The following is an 18,130-nucleotide window of genomic DNA, read 5'->3' on the forward strand; positions in this document are numbered from 1 at the left end:
AAAGCACCGAGCTGATCTCCCTGTGCTATGCGGCTGCTTCCCACTAGCCATTTATTTTACATTTGGTAGTGTATATATGTCCATGCCACTCTCTCACTTTGTCCCAGCTTACCCTTCCCCTCTCCCCGTGTCCTCAAGTCCATTCTCTTATGTCTGTGTCTTTACTCCTGTCCTGCCCCTAGGTTCATCAGAACCAATTTTTTTTTTTTTTTTAGATTCCATATATATATGTTAGCATATGGTATTTGTTTTTCTCTTTCTGACTTACTTTACTCTATATGACAGACTCTAGGTCCATCCACCTCACTACAAGTAATTCAATTACCTTTCTTTTTATGGCTGAGTAATATTCCATTGTATATATGTGCCACATCTTCTTTATCCATTCCTCAGTTGATGGACATTTAGGTTGCTTCCATGTCCTGGCTCTTGTAAATAGTGCTGCAATGAACACTGTGGTACATGACTCTTTTTGAATTATGGTTTTCTCAGGGTATATGCCCAGTAGTGGGATTGCTGGGTCGTATGGCAGTTCTATTTTTAGTTTTTTAAGGAACCTCCATACTGTTCTCCATAGTGGCTGTATCAATTTACATTCCCACCAACAGTGCAAGAGGGTTCCCTTTTCTCCGCACCCTCTCCAGCATTTATTGTTTGTAGATATTTTGATGATGGCCATTCTGACTGGTGTGAGGTGATACCTCACTGTAGTTTTGATTTGCATTTCTCTAATGATTAGTGATGTTGAGCATCTTTTCATGTGTTTGTTGGCAATCTGTATATCTTCTTTGGAGAAATGTCTATTTAGGTCTTCTGCCCATTTTTGGATTGGATTGTTTTTTTTTTTTTGATACTGAGCTGCATGAGCTGCTTGTGTATTTTGGAGGTTTATCCTTTGTCAGTTGCTTCATTTGCAAATATTTTCTCCCATTCTGAGGGTTGTCTTTTCATCTTGTTTATGGTTTCCTTTGCTGTGCAAAAGCTTTTAAGTTTCATTAGGTCCCATTTGTTTACTTTTGTTTTTATTTCCATTCCTCTAGGAGGTGGGTGTAAAAGGACCTTGCTGTGATTTATGTCATAGAGTGTTCTGCCTATGTTTTCCTCTAAGAGTTTTATAGTGTCTGGCCTTCTATTTAGGTCTTTAATCCATTTTGAGTTTATTTTTGTGTATGGTGTTAGGGAGTGTTCTAATTTCATTCTTTTACATGTAGCTGTCCAGTTTTCCCAGCACCACTTGTGGAAGAAGCTGTCTTTTCTCCATTGTATATTCTTGCCTCCTTTATCAAAGGTAAGGTGACCATATGTGCGTGGGTTTATCTCTGGGCTTTCTATCCTGTTCCACTGATCTATATTTCTGTTTTTGTGCCAGTACCATACTGTCCTGATTACTGATTATTGCTTTGTACTATAGTTTGAAGTCCGGGAGCCTATTTCCTCCAGCTCCATTTTTCTTTCTCAAGATTGTTTTGGCTATTCGGGGTCTTTTGTGTTTCCATACAAATTGTGCAATTTTTTGTTCTAGTTATGTGAAAAATGCCATTGGTAGTTTGATAGGGATTGCATTGAATCTGTAGATTGCTTTGGGTAGTATAGTCATTTTCACAATGTTGATTCTTCCAGTCCAAGAACATAGTGTATCTCTCCATCTGTTTGTATCATCTTTAGTTTCTTTCACCAGTGTCTTACAGTTTTCTGCATACAGGTCCTTTGTCTCCTTAGGTAGGTTTATTCCTAGGTATTTTATTCTTTTTGTTGCAATGGTAAATGGGAGTATTTCCTTAATTTCTCTTTCAGATTTTTCATCATTAGTGTATAGGAATGCAAGAGATTTCTGTGCATTAAGTTTGTATCCTGCTACTCTACCAAATTCATTGATTAGCTCTAGTAGTTTTCTGGTAGCATCTTTAGGATTCTCTATGTATAGTATCATGTCATCTGCAAACAGTGACAGTTTTACTTCTTCTTTTCCAATTTGGATACCTTTTATTTCTTTTTCTTCTCTGACTGCTGTGGCTAAAACTTCCAAAACTATGTTGAATAATAGTGGTGAGAGTTGGCAACCTTGTCTTGTTCCTGATCTTAGAGGAAATAGTTTCAGTTTTTCACCATTGAGAATGACATTGGCTGTGGGTTTGTCATATTTGGCCTTTATTATGTTGAGATAGATTCCCTCTATGCCTACTTTCTGGAGGGTTTTTATCATAAATGGGTGTTGAATTTTGTCAAAGCTTTTTCTGCATCTATTGAGATTATCCTATGGTTTTTATCCTTCAGTTTGTTAATATGGTGTATCACATTGATTGATTTGCATATATTGAAGAATCCTTGCATTCCTGGGGTAAACCCCACTTGATCATGGTGTATGATCCTTTTAATGTGCTGTTGGATTCTGTTTGCTAGTATTTTGTTGAGGATTTTTGCACCTATGTTCATCAGAGATATTGGCCTGTAGTTTTCTTTTTTTGTGACATCTTTGTCTGGTTTTGGTATCAGGGTGATGGTGGCCTTGTAGAATGAGTTTGGGAGTGTTCCTTCTCTGCTATATTTTGGAAGAGTTTGAGAAGGAAACTCTTCTCAAATGTTAGCTCTTCTGTAAATGTTTGATAGAATTCCCCTGTGAAGCCATCTGGTCCTAGGCTTTTGTTTGTTGGAAGATTTTTAATCACAGTTTCAATTTCAGTGCTTGTGATTGGTCTGTTTATATTTTCTATTTCTTCCTGGTTCAGTCTCGGGAAGGTTTTGCTTTTCTAAGAATTTGTTTATTTCTTCCAGGTTGTCCGTTTCATTGGCATATGGTTGCTTGTAGTAATCTCTCATGATCCTTTGTATTTCTGCAGTGTCAGTTGTTACTTCTCCTTTTTCATTTCTAATTCTATTGATTTGAGTCTTCTCCCTTTTTTTCTTGATGAGTCTGGCTAATGGTTTATCAATTTTGTTTATCTTCTCAAAGAACCGGCTTTTAGTTTTATTGAGCTTTGCTATTGTTTCCTTCATTTCTTTTTCATTTATTTCCGCTCTGATCTTTATGATTTCTGCTAACTTTGGGGGTTTTTTGTTCTTCTTTCTCTAATTGCTTTAGGTGTAAGGTTAGGTTGTTTATTTGAGTTGTTTCTTGTTTCTTGAGGTAGAATTGTAGTGCTGTAGACATCCATCTTAGAACTGATTTTGCTGCATCCCATAGGTTTTAGATCGTCATGTTTTCATTGCCATTTGTTTCTAGGTATTTTTTGATTTCCTCTTTGATTTCTTCAGTGATCTATTGGTTATTTAGTAGCATATTGTTTAGCCTCCATGTGTTTGTATTTTTTACAGTTTTTTTCCTGTAATTGATATCTAGTCTCATAGGGTTGTGGTCAGAAAAGGTACTTGATACGATTTCAATTTTTTAAATTTACCAAGGCTTGATTTGTGACCCAAGGTATGATCTATCCTGGAGAATGTTCCATGAGCACTTGAGAAGAAAGTGTATTCTGTTGTTTTTGCATGGAAAGTCCTATAAATATCAGTTAAGTCCATCTTGTTTAATGTATCATTTAAAGCTTGTGTTTCCTTATTTATTTTCATTTTGGATGATCTGTCCATTGGTGAAAGTGGTGTGTTAAAGTCCCCTACTATTATTGTGTTACTCTTGATTTCCCCTTTTATAGCTGTTAGCAGTTGCCTTATGTATTGAGGTGCTCCTATGTTGGGTGCATAAATATTTACAATTGTTATATCTTCTTGGATTGATCCCTTGATCATTATGTAGTGTCCTTCTTTGTCTCTTGTAATAGTCTTTATTTTAAAGTCTCTTTTGTCTGATATGAGAATTGCTACTCCAGCTTTCTTTTGATTTACATTTGCATGGAATATCTTTTTCCATCCCCTCACTTTCAGTCTGTATGTGTCCCTAGGTCTGAAGTGGGTCTCTTGTAGACAGCATATGTATGGGTCTTGTTTTTGTATCCATTCAGCCAGTCTCTGTGTTTTGGTTGGAGCATTTAATCCATTTACATTTAAGGTAATTATCGATATGTATGTTCCTATTACCATTTTCTTAATTGTTTTGGGTTTGTTTTTGTAGGTCTTTTCCTTCTCTTGTGTTTCCTGCCTAGATAAGTTCCTTTAGCATTTGTTGTAGAGCTGGTTTGGTGGTGCTGAATTCTCTTAGCTTTTGCTTGTCTGTAAAGGTTTTAATTTCTCCGTGGAATCTGAATGAGATCCATGCTGGGTAGAGTAATCTTGGTTGTGGGTTTTTCCCTTTCATCACTTTAAGTATGTCCTGCCACTCCCTTCTGGCTTGCAGAGTTTCTGCTGAAAGATCAACTGTTAACCTTATGGGGACTCCTTTGTATGTTATTTGTTATTTTTCCCTTGCTGCTTTTAATATTTTTTCTTTGTATTTAATTTTTGATAGTTTGATTAATATGTGTCTCAGCATGTTTTTCTTTGGGTTTATCCTGTGTGGTACTCTCTGTGCTTCCTGGACTTGATTGACCATTTCCTTTCCCAAGTTAGGGAAGTTTTCTACTATAATCTCTTCAAATATTTTCTCAGGCCCTTTCTTTTTCTCTTCTTCTTCTGGGACCCCTATAATTCGAATGTTGGTGTGTTTAATGTTGTCCCAGAGGTCTCTGAGACTGTCCTCAGTTCTTTTCCTTCTTTTTTCTTTATTCTGCTCGCTGGCAGTTATTTCCACCGTTTTACCTTCCAGCTCACTTATCCGTTCTTCTGTCTCAGTTATTCTGTTATTGATTCCTTCTAGAGTATTTTTAATTTCAGTAATTGTGTTGTTCATCACTGTTTGTTTGCTCTATAGTTCTTCTAGATCCTTGTTAAATGTTTCTTGTATTTTCTCCGTTCTGTTTCCGAGATTTTGGATCATCTTATTACTATCATTACTGTGAATTCTTTTTCAGGTAGGTTGTATATTTCATCTTCATTTATTTGGTCTTGTAGGTTTTTACCTTGCTCCTTCGTCTGTAAAAATTTTTTTGTCGTTTCATTTTTTTTGTTTTTGATAGGTGGTGCTGTATTCCTGTCTTACTGGTTGTTTGACCTGAGACGTCCAGTACTGGAGTTTGCAGGCAGTTAGATAGAGCCGGGTCTTGGTGCTGAGATGAGGACCTCCGGGAGGCCTCACTCCAGTAGATATTCCCTGGGGTCTGAGGTTCTCTGTTAGTCCAGTGGTTTGGACTCGGAGCTCCCACCACAGGAGCTCGGGCCCAACCTCCAGCCTGGGAACCAAGATCCCGCAAGCCGGTCACTGGGTGTTCCTCCCATCCCCTTAGGTGTCTGTGGTCCCCCACCAGTGCCTGGTAAGTGCCCTAGTTGTGAGGAGACGTGGATTCTGCATCCTCCTAGTACGCCATCTTGTGTCCAATTGGAACTTGTTTTAAAGTCAGGTTTGCATGAGGATGGAATCTAGAAGATGGAGAGGGCAGGGAAAGTGGGTGATGTGAACGCAAGGACAGCACTTCAGTTTTTGTTTTTTGGTTTTTTTTGGCTGCGTTGGGTCTTTGTTGCTGTGCGCGGGCTTTCTCTAGTTGCAGCAAGCGGGGGCTACTCTTTGTTGCAGTGCGTGGGCTTCTCATTGCGGTGGCTTCTCTTGTTGCAAAGCAACAAGGCACCCGGGCTTCAGGAGTTGTGGCTTGCGGGCTGTGGAGCGCAGGCTCAATAGTTGTGGCACACAGGCTTAGTTGCTCCGCGGCATGTGGGATCTTCCCGGACCAGGGCTTGAACCCGTGTCCCCCTGCGTTGACAGACGGATTCTTAACCACTGCACCACCAGGGAAGCCCCAGCACTTGGATTTTAAAGAACGTTTTTGAAAGTCCTACAGTATGTTCTGTTCCCGTGTTCACTGTTCACCCACCTCCTCTCACTAGAGCATACAAAAGGCGGCCGGGTCCCAGCACTGAGCAGATCTTACAGCAAAGGGCCACCGACTGTGGCCTCGACAGGCCTGGAGAATCTCGTAGTGACTCCTGGCCTGGAGACCTCACCCCAAGAGCCAGATAGACAGGATGGTTGCACAGCATTGTGAATGTACTAAATGCCACTGAACTGTTCACTTTAAAATGGTTAATTTTATGTTGTGTGACTTTCACCTCAATTGAAAAAAAAAAAAAAAAAAGACCCACCGCCCACTGAGTACCTGTTTTGCACCAAGTACCATGCATATGCCTGGTTTGCATCATCAGACACCCCAGGGCGCTTCTACCCATCTACAGACAAACTAGCTTGTAGAGGAAGACCACGGCCAGGCCTACTGTTGGTAACAGAGTCGGGATTTAAAACCCCGTGGCCTTGGCTTTGGAGGTAAAGAATATCTCTGGGAGATTTGAGAGGAAACTGGGGGCCTCCAGGAAGAGGGAGCTGGGGGCAGGGGAGGTCTGTAGATTTACTCTCCATTCGATGCCTCTTTGGAGCTTTTTACATTTTGAACCATGTGAATGGTTTCCAAGTCAAAAGATAATAAAAGGGTCAAGAGGGAACATTTATTTACAAATCTAAAACAAAACCCTGTCTCTATATTGTCATGTCAAAAACAAGCACTCTGAGGCCAGGCCCCCTGAATCCCTGTCCCGCTCACCCAGCTGGTAGATTCAGCCATGGCTTCCGCCCCAGCCTCGCATGGCTACTATAAGAATTAAGTGACGAAATGGGGCAATGAAGGTGACACCGTCTACATGGTGCCTGGCCCATATCGGGTGCCCAGAAAGCATCCATTGTCCTCCCCACTCCCGCTGAGTTTGTCTGGGAACCCCACACACCTGTGTGACCTGTGGTTTCTTGTCCTCAGAGAAAGCTACAGATGGCTCCCTGCAGAGCGAGAACTGGGCACTCAACATGGAGATCTGCGACATCATCAATGAGACCGAGGAAGGGTGAGGACCCCCGGGGAGAGGCGGGACGCCGGCGGGGCGGCCACAACAGCGCGTCTTAAACGTTTCGGAACCACGATCTAGTCTGACTGTCTCATCAAATGGATGAGGAGCCCAGAGATACCGGGTGTGCGGCCCACCCAGCAGCAGCAGGGCAGTCGACTGGCCCTTCCTAGGACGTCACCTGGACGGCATCTTCCTAGGACAAGGCCAGCTGGCAGCTCTTAGAATTAGGAGGAAGCCCCAAGCCCCATCTGCATGCCGTGGGCTAGACTGTGCAGCAGGGACTCCGAGCTTCCCCAGTGAGCAAGAACAGACTTTCGTTCCCTTAAGGTCTGAGACCAGCAGGGAGGGTTGTGGTCACAGGGAGGGGAGTAAACGTGCAGTGGAACCGAGAGGCTGGTCAAAGTTAGCCCTGGCCGAGCATTTCTGGTGCTCGGGTCCCGGCACCCTGCTTGGGGTCAGGCAGCCCCACCAAAGACGTGGTGTGGGGCCAGCACCGTGGTCCTGGCTCCTGGGCTCTGACCGGCATCCCTGACCAGCGGTGTGACCTTGGGCAAGTCACTTTACCTCTCTGGGTCTTTGTCTCAGAGACAGAGCTCTTCGATCCTTCCAGCCATCTGCCCAAGGCCCTGAGGGGAGAGAGAGGGGATGGATGCAGGGTCACTGTCCTTCTCAGGAGAAACCAGGGAAGGGTTGGGAGGGGTGTGATGACCACAGCCAGCAGGGGGCGCCAGGTGAGGCCTCCATTCCAGAGAAGCAGGCTCAGAAGTTGGAGCAGGATCTCAGTTCTCTCCCCGTTTTTCACTGGGACGGTCCATTCGCCCTGCGAGGGGTCATCTCACCACGTGGTGCTTTGCGTGTGGAGGGAGCAGACAGGGAGCCCCCAGGTCCGAGCCTGAGGAGGCTGTGGGAGTCTGCAGCACACGGTCAAGGCCGATTAGGACTGCACGGGGGCTGCCAGAACCTTCCAGCTCCCCAGCCGTGTGCCATGGGCTTGCCGAGGCGCTGGGAGGGGACACGCCCTCCTGCGTCTGGACTCATAGGTGTCGGGGATGAGAGTGGTGGGCAGGCGGCAGGGCCACCAAGAGAGAAGAGTGAGGCAGAAAACCTCACGGAGCCTCGTCTTGAATGTCGGGGCTGAAAGTCAGTGCTGTGTCCTTGGAGAAGCAAGTCCCCATCTCCCTTGTAAACGTCGGCAGAACTGGGGTCAGACTTGTTCAGGTGCTATTGATTTGAGCACCTCCTGGGTTCCAGGCTCTGCACGAGGCCCAGGGGACCCAGCAGTGAGCAAGGCAGCCGTGACCCTTGACCTCACGGAGCTTGTCATCTAAGCTTTGGTCTCCTGTCCACTCCTGCCTTGGGTTGTGTGTGGCCTCGTGCCACCCACTTTGTGCTGTGCTCCTGGCAGAGTACTAGACCCACGGTAGGCCCACAGTAGTGGCACACAGGCCAGAACTTCTGGGTCACTCTGTAAGGAGTGGAAACAAGTCCCTTTAGAGAGCTGACGTGGCCACAGGGGAGTGGCCAAGCCAGGAGCAGAAGCCAGCTTCCCCTGAGTTGGAGCCCCGAGGGCGAGGAGCTGCCCCAGGGCATTGGGTTGAAAAGCGCCCTCACACTTCAGGGACAGGGTCCCACCCCGTCCGGGGCCGTGGCCCTTCACCCCTCGTGTCGTCTCCGTCACAGCCACCGCCGTGCAGGTCTCTTCCAGAAAGCCTTGCCTGCCGCCTTCAGTCCTGTCGGGGGGCCCATGTCATGTCAGGGTTCCCAACTCTGTCGACTTGCCCTTGATGGATTTGGCACTGACAGTCTGACAGATGCCCAGCAGACAGCAGGACAGGCCCTCCCCGGCCTAAGAAGCGGTGCTTGAGCTCCTGTGGCGCGCTGGGCTCTGGGGAGGCAAAGTGTCAGAGGAGGACGCCACTCCTGGCCTCTAGGGAGCTTCCTCTCTAGCCGGGCAGTCCTGGGGTCAGTGCACCCAGGAGATGGAGGGCTGGGAAAGCGCCATGGGCGAGGCGGATTTTAGCTGGGCTTCTACCCGGTAGATGTGGAAGTTGGGGGCGGCCACGAAGACTTCTGGGCCAGGGCAGTCCGGGCAACGTGGGTTTCCCACGTACAGGGCTGAGCGGCAAGGGTGCAGGCGGCAGGCCTGGGGGCGGCAGTGGAGTTACCGATGGGGCGGGGAGAGCAGGCTGCCGCCGGCTCCACTTCCCCGCCGTGACCACGCGGCCTCCCCAGCCCCTCCCTCCACCTTCCCCCAACGCTCGCGGCCTCCTTTCATGTCCTCCCCGCCCGGGCCCTGGTCCAGGCTCCTGCCTCCACCGAACCGCGTCGTCCCCTGCTCCCCGCAGCTGGCTGCATCCCATCTTCACGCTCAGCTGTGGCGCCACCTCCTGGGAGAAGACTTCCCTGACCTCCGGCACCCACCCACCCGCCCACGCTCACACACTCACACTCGCTCTTACCTCGGGACCTGCTTGCTTCCCTCCCTTAGGTGGGTCTCCCTGGAACATGTGATCCTTGAAGCAGGGCCGAGGGGTCTTATTCACCAGTGCGTCCCAGCACCCAGCCTGGTGTGGGCACATCTGGTGCCTGATAAGGCCTGGGTGGAAACAGGGGTGAGTAGAGGAGCTGGCCAGGATGGGGCACAAGAGCTCTGTGCCTGCAGCTTGTTGGTGCTTGACCTTCACTTATGCATATAAAGCCCCAGGGGCACGGTGGCATGCAGATTCCCTGAGAGCTTGGTTCAGGGGGTCTAGGGTCGGGTCTGGGGTTCCGCATGTTTAACAAGCGCTCACACCTCCCCACTAAGGGATTCTAGTGCAGGGTGTCCAGAGACTGCACACTGGGAATCCCCGCCAAGCAGTCGTCATCTACGGAGGATTTTGGTGGAACAGGAAGATTCTGATGTGATTAGAACCTGGACACACAAAACAGGGCGAGACCAAGGGAGACGGGCAAATAAGAGCTGTTCCCGTCTTCCAGTGCCTCCTGATCTTAGGCACACAGCCGCCTCTGTTGGACAAGGAGGTTCCATGCCTCAGCCCATCCTTCCTCTTGTCCTTCTGCCCAGTCCCAAAGATGCCTTCCGAGCAGTGAAGAAGAGAATCGTGGGGAATAAGAACTTCCACGAGGTGATGTTGGCTCTCACGGTGAGTGCCCCATCCCTCCATCCACGGTGGGACCACAGTCCCCTGGGGGCCCAGCAGGACTCCCAGCCACCCTGGGGCTCCTCTTTCAAGGGCTGTGGGCAAAGCACTGTCCTGTCTACACGGCTGGCCAACGAGGAGTGGCAAGAGAGGCTATTTGGAAAAGTTCTCTCTAACCTACCGGTGCAGAGAGCAGACACACTTGAGGCCCACATCCCTCAAGGGCCCGTCATGGGACGCGTGGGCAGAGGACCTGCCGGTGACACAGAAGCTCAGTGCACCCAGGCCTCTGGGGGGCGGTACCCAAGTTGGGTTCCAATTGGCACTTGGCCTAATTGGCCCTGAGAAACGAACGTAAAGCAAACGCCAGAGGCTGAGGACAGTCCTTGCTCACAGCAGGGCGGGACAGGCATGAGCCGGCAGCCTGGCAGTCAGGGTGGGCTTGGCTGGGGAGTGGGGATGGGAGCGCTCTGTCTCCGCCTCCCCCGTGGCAGCACTTACATCTGGATCCACCTGCTCAACTGGAGATCAGAGGCAGCTCCTGCCCGGGAGTAGAGAGACAGGAGCGGGGACAGGAGTGGGGAGGGAGGTTGGGCGCCTTTTTCCCAGGCCACGAAGTCACCATTTGATTGAAAGTTCTCTGGTTTACACCTGGAGAGCCACCTCCCCTCTAGACTGTGTTCAGCTCAGAGACGGCCTCAGGACAGGGTTCTGTGGGCACCAGAGCCACTCAGCCAGGGGCCTCCAGCCAGCACTCGGCCCTCTGCCCGCCCAAGTCCCGCTCCCCACCCCAGCCAACCAGCTGCCAGATCTGGTGTCATCCCCGCTCCTCCGTGTTCTGGGTCTCACTTCAGGGAGCTGTATCCTCTGCTGGGCCTCCCCACTGGGACGTGGGTGGGGTGTGAGGGTGGGGTCCGGGCGCTCCCGCTCCTCTGCTGGGTGCTCACGGGCACCGCACGGCCTCCAGGTCTTGGAAACCTGCGTCAAGAACTGCGGGCACCGCTTCCACGTGCTGGTGGCCAGCCAGGACTTCGTGGAGGGCGTGCTGGTGAGGACCATCCTGCCCAAGAACAACCCGCCCACCATCGTGCACGACAAGGTGCTCACCCTCATCCAGGTGAGCGTGGGTGGTGGGGGCGGGCCGGGAGGAAGGTGCCCCCGCCAGTGCTATTCCCCCCCGCCGGTGCTACTCCCCCTGCCAGTGCTACTCCCCCCGCTGGTGCTACTCCCCCCGGCAGTGCTACTCTCTCGTCTGCTCTCTTGGGCCCGTCTTGCTCCTCTGCTGACGGGACGTCTGAGCCGGGGGTCGGGGGGAGCCTTGTTGGCTGAGGGCCTTGCTGAGGAGCGGGCTGTCCAGGTGATGCCGCCACCTTTGGCGAGTCCAGGAGGGAATTTCTGCTCCCTGGGGACCGGCAGGCAGGCTCGCAGGGGAGCCGGTGAGCAGTGGTTACCGGCCGTGTCCCCTTGTCCCCTCAGTCCTGGGCTGACGCGTTTCGCAGCTCGCCCGACTTGACAGGTGTGGTCGCTGTTTACGAGGACCTGCGGAGGAAGGGCCTGGAGTTCCCCATGACCGACCTGGACATGCTGTCCCCCATCCACACGCCCCAGAGGGTGAGGAGCAGTGGGCAGGGGCGGCGGGAGTCATCCCCAGAGGGGCTTCTGCGGCTGCTTCCTGGTGGCCCCTGACCTGCCAGCCTCACTGATTCAGCTTGTTGCCTTGTAGACCGTGTTCAACTCAGAGACACCGTCAGGACAGAATTCTTCTGTGGGCACTGATGCCTGTCATCAAGGGGACTCCGGCCAGCACACCACCCCGCTGCCCACCTTGGCCCTACTCCCCAGCGACACACCCATAATGCCAACCGCTGAGCAGGTAAACGAGCCTGGGCCTAGCCGCACAGGTCAGGATGTAGGCCTGCCCCTCCCCACAAGTCAGGGCGGGCCCCTGTCAGTGTGGAAATTACTCTGCCCAGTCCTCAGGGCAGGCCCACAGGGCGTGTGTCATCCTTCCTGTTGGGAGATGAGGCTCAGAGAGATCAGTTCACTTGCCCAGAGCCACACAGTTCAGCAGAGACAAGAGTTGGGGTTCAAGCGCAATTCTGACCCCAGGCAGGCTCTGTCCTGCACCTGGGCCCTTCTCCAAACTGTGCCCTCCGTGGAGCCCTGCGGGCAGCTCCAGGGAGAGGAAGCACCCAGCAGGCAGCCCTTTGGCCTCAGCAGCTCCACTTCCTTGCTGGGGTTTGCTCAGGGTCTCACGTAAGATTTCATTTGGACAGAGGTTCTTGCTAAAAACGATTCTAAAACATCTGTATAGAAAAAAATTTAAACCCTTGCCTTGCACCATGATGCTTCCCACCAAGCCCCAAGAAGAAGGTTTGAGGCATAGTGTAAGATCCTGGAGGCTGGGCCTGGGCCTCGTTTTCTGGGGCCCCATGAGTAGCTTTGCAGGACTGCCTTCCTCAGACCAGGCCGCCTGTCCCTCAGCCCCTCCCTCCTGCCAGTGAGGCCAGCGCCCTGCGCATTGGCCTCGAGCAGTTTGTGGCGGCCTTAGCTGCTGCCCTACGAGGGACTTCCACAGCCATGACTGGCATTCCTGGGTGCGCGGTCATTTTAGTTGTGCATGGCGGAGTTGCTCGAGGCCTGCGCACTGGGGGTGCACACTTTTGAGGTGTTTTACAAACTTCTACGGTATCGTTTGGTCTTAACAAACAAATAAGCTTACCAACAGCCTTTCATACTCAAACCTATTTAAAGAGAAACCTCTGTACTTATAGCAAGTTATGAAATCAACCCCCAGAGTTACAAATAACATTACTAGAAAAGTTTTCCTAACAGGCCCAATAATTAAAAGTGCATAAAAGTGGTAAAATCACCCTGTGATCCAAAACTGATGTAACCTGGTTGTAATTTTAACCAATTTGCCTGAAGTCTGGCACCTTTGTGGATTAAGACTCTGATTATGTCCAGTGGAAGAAGGTTCTTGCTAAACAAGACCGAGTAGTCTGTTTAATTTCAGAGTCCCCTTCTGTCTCCTGGGACACGTTAAGGCTTTCAGGCAGCACTGATGTAACTCCCACACTCCTTGTAATTAGGTCCCATCTGACCCGGACACGCAGGGTTTGTGATCAGTTGTTTTTCCCTTGCTTCTGCCAGGAGCGTTCGTTAAACAGGCCAAATGTACCAAACGTTTTACGGGTCTGGAAGCTGCTGGCAAACCGTAGTGGGCCTGTGTCTGCACTCCCACTTCTTCATCTGTAAGGGTTGGGCAGTGATACCTTCCTCACGAGACTATGGTCAAGGTTAAGTAGCAACATACGTTAAGTGCTTGGGCCTTAGAGGTGATCAGAATGATTCTGCCCTCACAGGCAGGCGCCGTGAATTTATATGGTGACGCTGATTCTGAAATCACCTGGTTCAGCCAACTGAGAATGCACCAGCATTTCCCAAAATGTAGGCTGCTAAATCCTAGACCCGTGAGGTAGCCCATGATCAAAGGGTTCATCAACCAGATCAGGTTTGGGAACGTCCACACTGGTCCCTTCCTGGACATTCACAGTGTCCACGTTGTCCATGAGGACGGGAAACGCCCCGCAGAGCCCACCGCACGAGACGCCGCAGCAGGGGCCTTTCACCACCTCACCTGGGTGCAGAGACTGTGCGACTCGATTTACAGCTGTTCCCCAAGCCAAGACTGGGACCCCTGATCGTTGAAAACCTGCGCACGTCCCTGTCACGAGTGCTCAGTCTGAACTTCATACTCAGGGTTGGGGGGCGGCACTGGGTCTCATCCTTGGAAGAGTCTGGGGCCCCAAAGCGGACCAGGAGCAAGACAGAACCGGTCCTCCTAGGAGGGAGGCCTCCCTCCTCTCCCCTCAGGGGAGCCCCCCTCCAGGGCCTTGTTAGGCGCCAAGCACCCAGGAGATGCCAGAGCCCTCCAGCCACACTCCGGGCCGCCTCCGCCCTCAGCTTCTTTCCCCCTGGTCTGTCCCTGCACCGGGCGCCCTGTAACAGTTGCTAACATCTCTGTAAGGGGGTCAGCGGGGGTGAGGGCAAGCCTAACATGGGCCTCTTGGCGCAGGGCTGTGGCCCCGGAGCCTAGAGAGGGTGCCGGCAGGCCGGGCTGGTAGTGCCAGGCTGTGTGCCAGGAGTGGCAGAGGCTCCAGACCCCGGCCTCTCTCAGCGGGGCCGACCGTGTGTTCCAGATTGCGAAGCTGCGCAGTGAGCTGGAGATGGTGAGTGGGAACGTGAGGGTGATGTCGGAGATGCTGACGGAGCTCGTGCCCACGCAGGCGGAGCCGGCAGACCTGGAGCTGCTACAGGTGAGAGCAGCCGCCCCGGCCCAGCCTCCCTGCCCCGCCACCGCCACGGCGGTTCCCGTGGGGGACTCTGAGCTCCTTGGTCACGATGGGAGATGATAAAGCCGGGGACTCCGGGCTCCATCAGATTGGAACTCGGGGCTCTACCACTTGGTGGTTTGAACGAAATAGCCCCTCTTGTCTCAGTTTCCTCATCGGTCAGTTTGCTTCTGTGGTACAAGTTTGACATGAGTATTAAGTAAGGCTTTGCACGTGAAACACCCTCCCTGTGCCTGGTTCCAAATAGCTCCCCGTCAGTGGTCTTGAGGAAAAGCTGGAAGGTGAGGAGGTGTCCACCTTTCAGAATATGAAACTTAGCAGGCAGGCCGGAGCTGGGATCTGCAGGCTGGGGCTCCCGTATGTCACGTGATATCCCCAGGGTGCCACCCCCAGCTGGGGCCCCACTCGAGTGAGGGGGTTGTGTGTGGGTAAAGGCACCCTCCCCACAGAGGTCAGTTCCAGACACGCCAAGAAAGCTAGGGACCCCCGAGGCCCAGGAGTCACCTGAACCTGTGAGGGGACAGAGGGCTTGGTATGATTGTCTCCTTTGTGTCATTCCTGCTGGGCCTCACACTCCTGGAGGGCGAGGCTGGGTTGTACTGATCTCTCTGTCCCTGGGCCCGACCAAGCTGACACAGTGTTCTTGCTCCGGGGTCCTTACGTTATGGTAGGAGCAGGGGGCAGGGTGGAGGGGAGTGAAGTCGGAGTCTCACAGTTGAGTAAACACACGAATATGAAGAATAAATGACAGGGCTTCCCTGGTGGTGCAGTGGATAGGAGTCTGCCTGCCAGTGAAGGGGACACGGGTTCAATCCCTGGTCCAGGAAGATCCCACATGCCGCGGAGCAGCTAGGCCCGTGCGCCACAACTACTGAGCCTGTGCTCTAGAGCCCAAGTGCCACAACTACTGAAGCCCGCGTGCTTAGAGCCCGTGCTCTGCAACAAGAGAAGCCCCCGCTCGCCGCAACTAGAGAAAGCCCTCGTGCAGCAACGAAGACCCAACACAGCCAAAAATAAATAAACAAAAAAAAATTTTTTTTTTTTTTTAAAAAGAATAAATGACAGAAGCTTGAGTGAGTTGGGAAGCGGCAGGATTGCTGTAGCCCAGTTAATTTTGGGTGTCCCAAGCCAAGGCCTTGCGGGTATGAGCGATTTTGGGGACTCAGAAGGCTGGCTGGCAGGCAGGGGTGACACAGGGACAGCTGATGCGCACTGAGCATGTCCTGTGTGCCAGGCTCTGATGTGGACACGTGATTATATACATTCACTCACTGACTTACTTACTCACCCTCCCCCCCATGAGGTAGGTACTCTTGTTATCCTCACATCCCAGGTCAGCAAACTGAGGCAAAGAGAGGTCATGGGATGCCCCCAGGGTCACAGGGCTGGTCAGCAGCAGAGCTGGGGTATGAACCCAGGACCGTGGCTCCACCAGCTGCTCTTCAGCTCTTGAGAGGGGCAGGAAAGGAAGTAGGGACAAAGCTGCGGTGTGCTTGGTCATGGGGGGAGGAGAGGGGAGGCCCGCCCGATGTTGGAAGTCCCCTGGGCCTGCCCTGCCCCACACTCAGGCAAGAGAGGAAATCCTGGGAGAGGGTCTGACCCGGGGGGGGAGGCGGGGGCAGCAGGGTCTGAAAAGAACCAAAATCAGTGGTCTTCATGATGCCAGGAGAAAAGTGCTGGCGCGTGGCCACAGTCAGCAGTGCCTGACCATCTGTTGGGACCTCAGGACCGTGACCCGGGCCCCCGTCCACATGATGTCAGGCACCTGAGGACGGAAATACTCAGCCCTACAAATAAAAAGCCTGTAAATGCTTCGGCTTCTAATTTTTTTTCTTTTTCCCAAACAAGTTTAAATATATAACACTAACTGATTAAAAGTCAGTTGGCGACGTGGTGACTAAATGCAATGTGGGAACAGAGAAAAAAAGGACATTAGTGGAAAAACTGGTAAAACCTGAATAAAGTCTGTAGTTAGTTAACAGCATTGTACCCACATTAATGTCATAGTTTTGACAAATGCCAAACTCAGGAGAGGCTGGGTGAAGAGTTTACAAGAACCCCTGTGCTGTCTTATCTTGGCAACTTTTCTGTAAATTTAAAATTATTCCAAAATAAAAAGCATTAAAAAAGAAATTAGAGTAATGAGGCAAACATTCAGAGTGGGGATAATAGTTGGGTCATCCAGTTTATTTTTTATGCTTTGGTCACAAAAAACCTCAGTACACCCAGAGAAGTGGCAGGTGTTCCGCCAGTCACCTCGCAGTCTTGATTTTTCCCCGAAGCAGAGGTGTGGGCAGGAGCTTAATCCTGAGGTCCGCACAGGCAGGTTAAACCCACAGCACGGCCCCCATGTTGGTCGTCTCCTGTGTGCTAAACACTTAGAAATGAGACGCCAGTGCTCGTCCGCAGAACCCCAAAAGCTGTTCTGTGCAACCTCAAGTCCAGTCTGGAAACCTCTCCACCTCCAAGGTGCGCCCGGGGCCGGGCGTCCGGTAGAGACGGCCTCGCTCCGGGTCCAGCAGCCGTGATTGTCTCACTTCCTCCCCCGGCAGGAGCTCAACCGGACGTGCCGGGCCATGCAGCAGCGGGTCCTGGAGCTCATCCCCCGCATCGCCAGTGAGCAGCTGACCGAGGAGCTGCTCACCGTCAACGACGACCTCAACAACGTCTTCCTGCGCCACGAACGGTAGCCCCACTCGCCGCCCCGCCTCGGGCCAGCCTCCCCACCTTCTCCCTTCCCCTCTCCCCTGTTCGCACCCTCTGACTTCTCACCTCCCTCTCAAACACCGGGTCAGCCGCCCAGCACACGTGCCCTCAGCCATCTTCATCCAGCATAGGCAGAAGCGCCCGCCCTCCACCCCACGCCTCCTTTCCTGCCGCCTACGCCCTTGCATCCAGGATCACAGCTTAAGCTTTCTAACTTAAGCAGAAAAAGAAGTCATTAGGAGAACAGCCTTTATTGAATGGATAGCTTTCAGAATCCAAAGAAGAATAAAAGGCCTCCCAGTGGGGCAGGAAGGACAGATGCCAGGGCAGTTCAGGGGCCTCCGGGGCAGAAACTCCTGGACCATGACCCCAGGGTGTCATCATGAATACATGGGCTCCAAACGCTTGCCCACCTTGTACCATTCTGTCCAAGAGTCAGCTCCCCAAGAGGAACTCTGATTGGCTCAGCGTCCTTGTGGACGCAGGTGTGGGAGGAGACAGGCCCCCTTGACCACAGTCCCGCCGGAATCACAGGAAAGGGGGGGAGCAGCTCCCCAGAGGAGCACTTAGGTGCTGTTACAAAGGCAGGGAGAGGTGCTGGGCCTGCAGAAACAATGTCCCCCACGCTTCCTCTGAATCTGTAAAGCGGAGCTCATGATTCCTTGTAGGTAACTGAGGGCCCATGCGGTTATCCCCGTAAAGCACTCGGTGGTCAGGCTGTCTGGCACAGGGTACCAGTTATGCCAGCCGCCTGCAGCCCCTGGTTCATTTCATGTTTTTATCTATCAGCAAACACTTGCTGAGTGATTCTGAATCAGGTGAGGGGGCGGGGCCGTGGCAGGCCACGGCTGCCCGGCCTCTCCTGCTCGCTGACCTGGTGGGACTAAGAGCCCTCGCCATTTGCCGTGTGGGCCGTGAGGTGGCCCAAGGGCCCGATCTAGGGGTGACTGGGACCCCACTGACACCTGTTGATCAGACCTTACATTTGTTTGGTGGTTCACTTGATCCTCACACCTGGGAGGCAGGTTCCACTGTCACCCGCTTATTAATAGACAG

At 51.7% G+C, this 18,130-nt stretch overlaps 1 protein-coding gene across 2 annotated transcripts in view; it reads left to right on the top strand.

Annotated features, from left to right (window-relative positions):
- TOM1 (target of myb1 membrane trafficking protein) overlaps positions 1-18,130 on the top strand; it is a 46,119-nt gene that overhangs the window by 16,123 nt on the left and 11,866 nt on the right. For both annotated transcript variants that reach the window (XM_082348958.1, XM_082348957.1), the window contains exons 2-8: positions 6,783-6,867; positions 9,938-10,016; positions 10,981-11,130; positions 11,490-11,624; positions 11,737-11,886; positions 14,216-14,332; positions 16,921-17,054. In XM_082348958.1, the coding sequence (XP_082205084.1) occupies positions 6,783-6,867; positions 9,938-10,016; positions 10,981-11,130; positions 11,490-11,624; positions 11,737-11,886; positions 14,216-14,332; positions 16,921-17,054 (850 nt within the window). The remainder of the gene's footprint in view (positions 1-6,782; positions 6,868-9,937; positions 10,017-10,980; positions 11,131-11,489; positions 11,625-11,736; positions 11,887-14,215; positions 14,333-16,920; positions 17,055-18,130) is intronic.

Source organism: Balaenoptera borealis (assembly GCF_965194805.1).
Source record: "Balaenoptera borealis genome assembly, chromosome: 13".
Classification (NCBI taxonomy): Eukaryota; Metazoa; Chordata; class Mammalia; order Artiodactyla; family Balaenopteridae; genus Balaenoptera; species Balaenoptera borealis.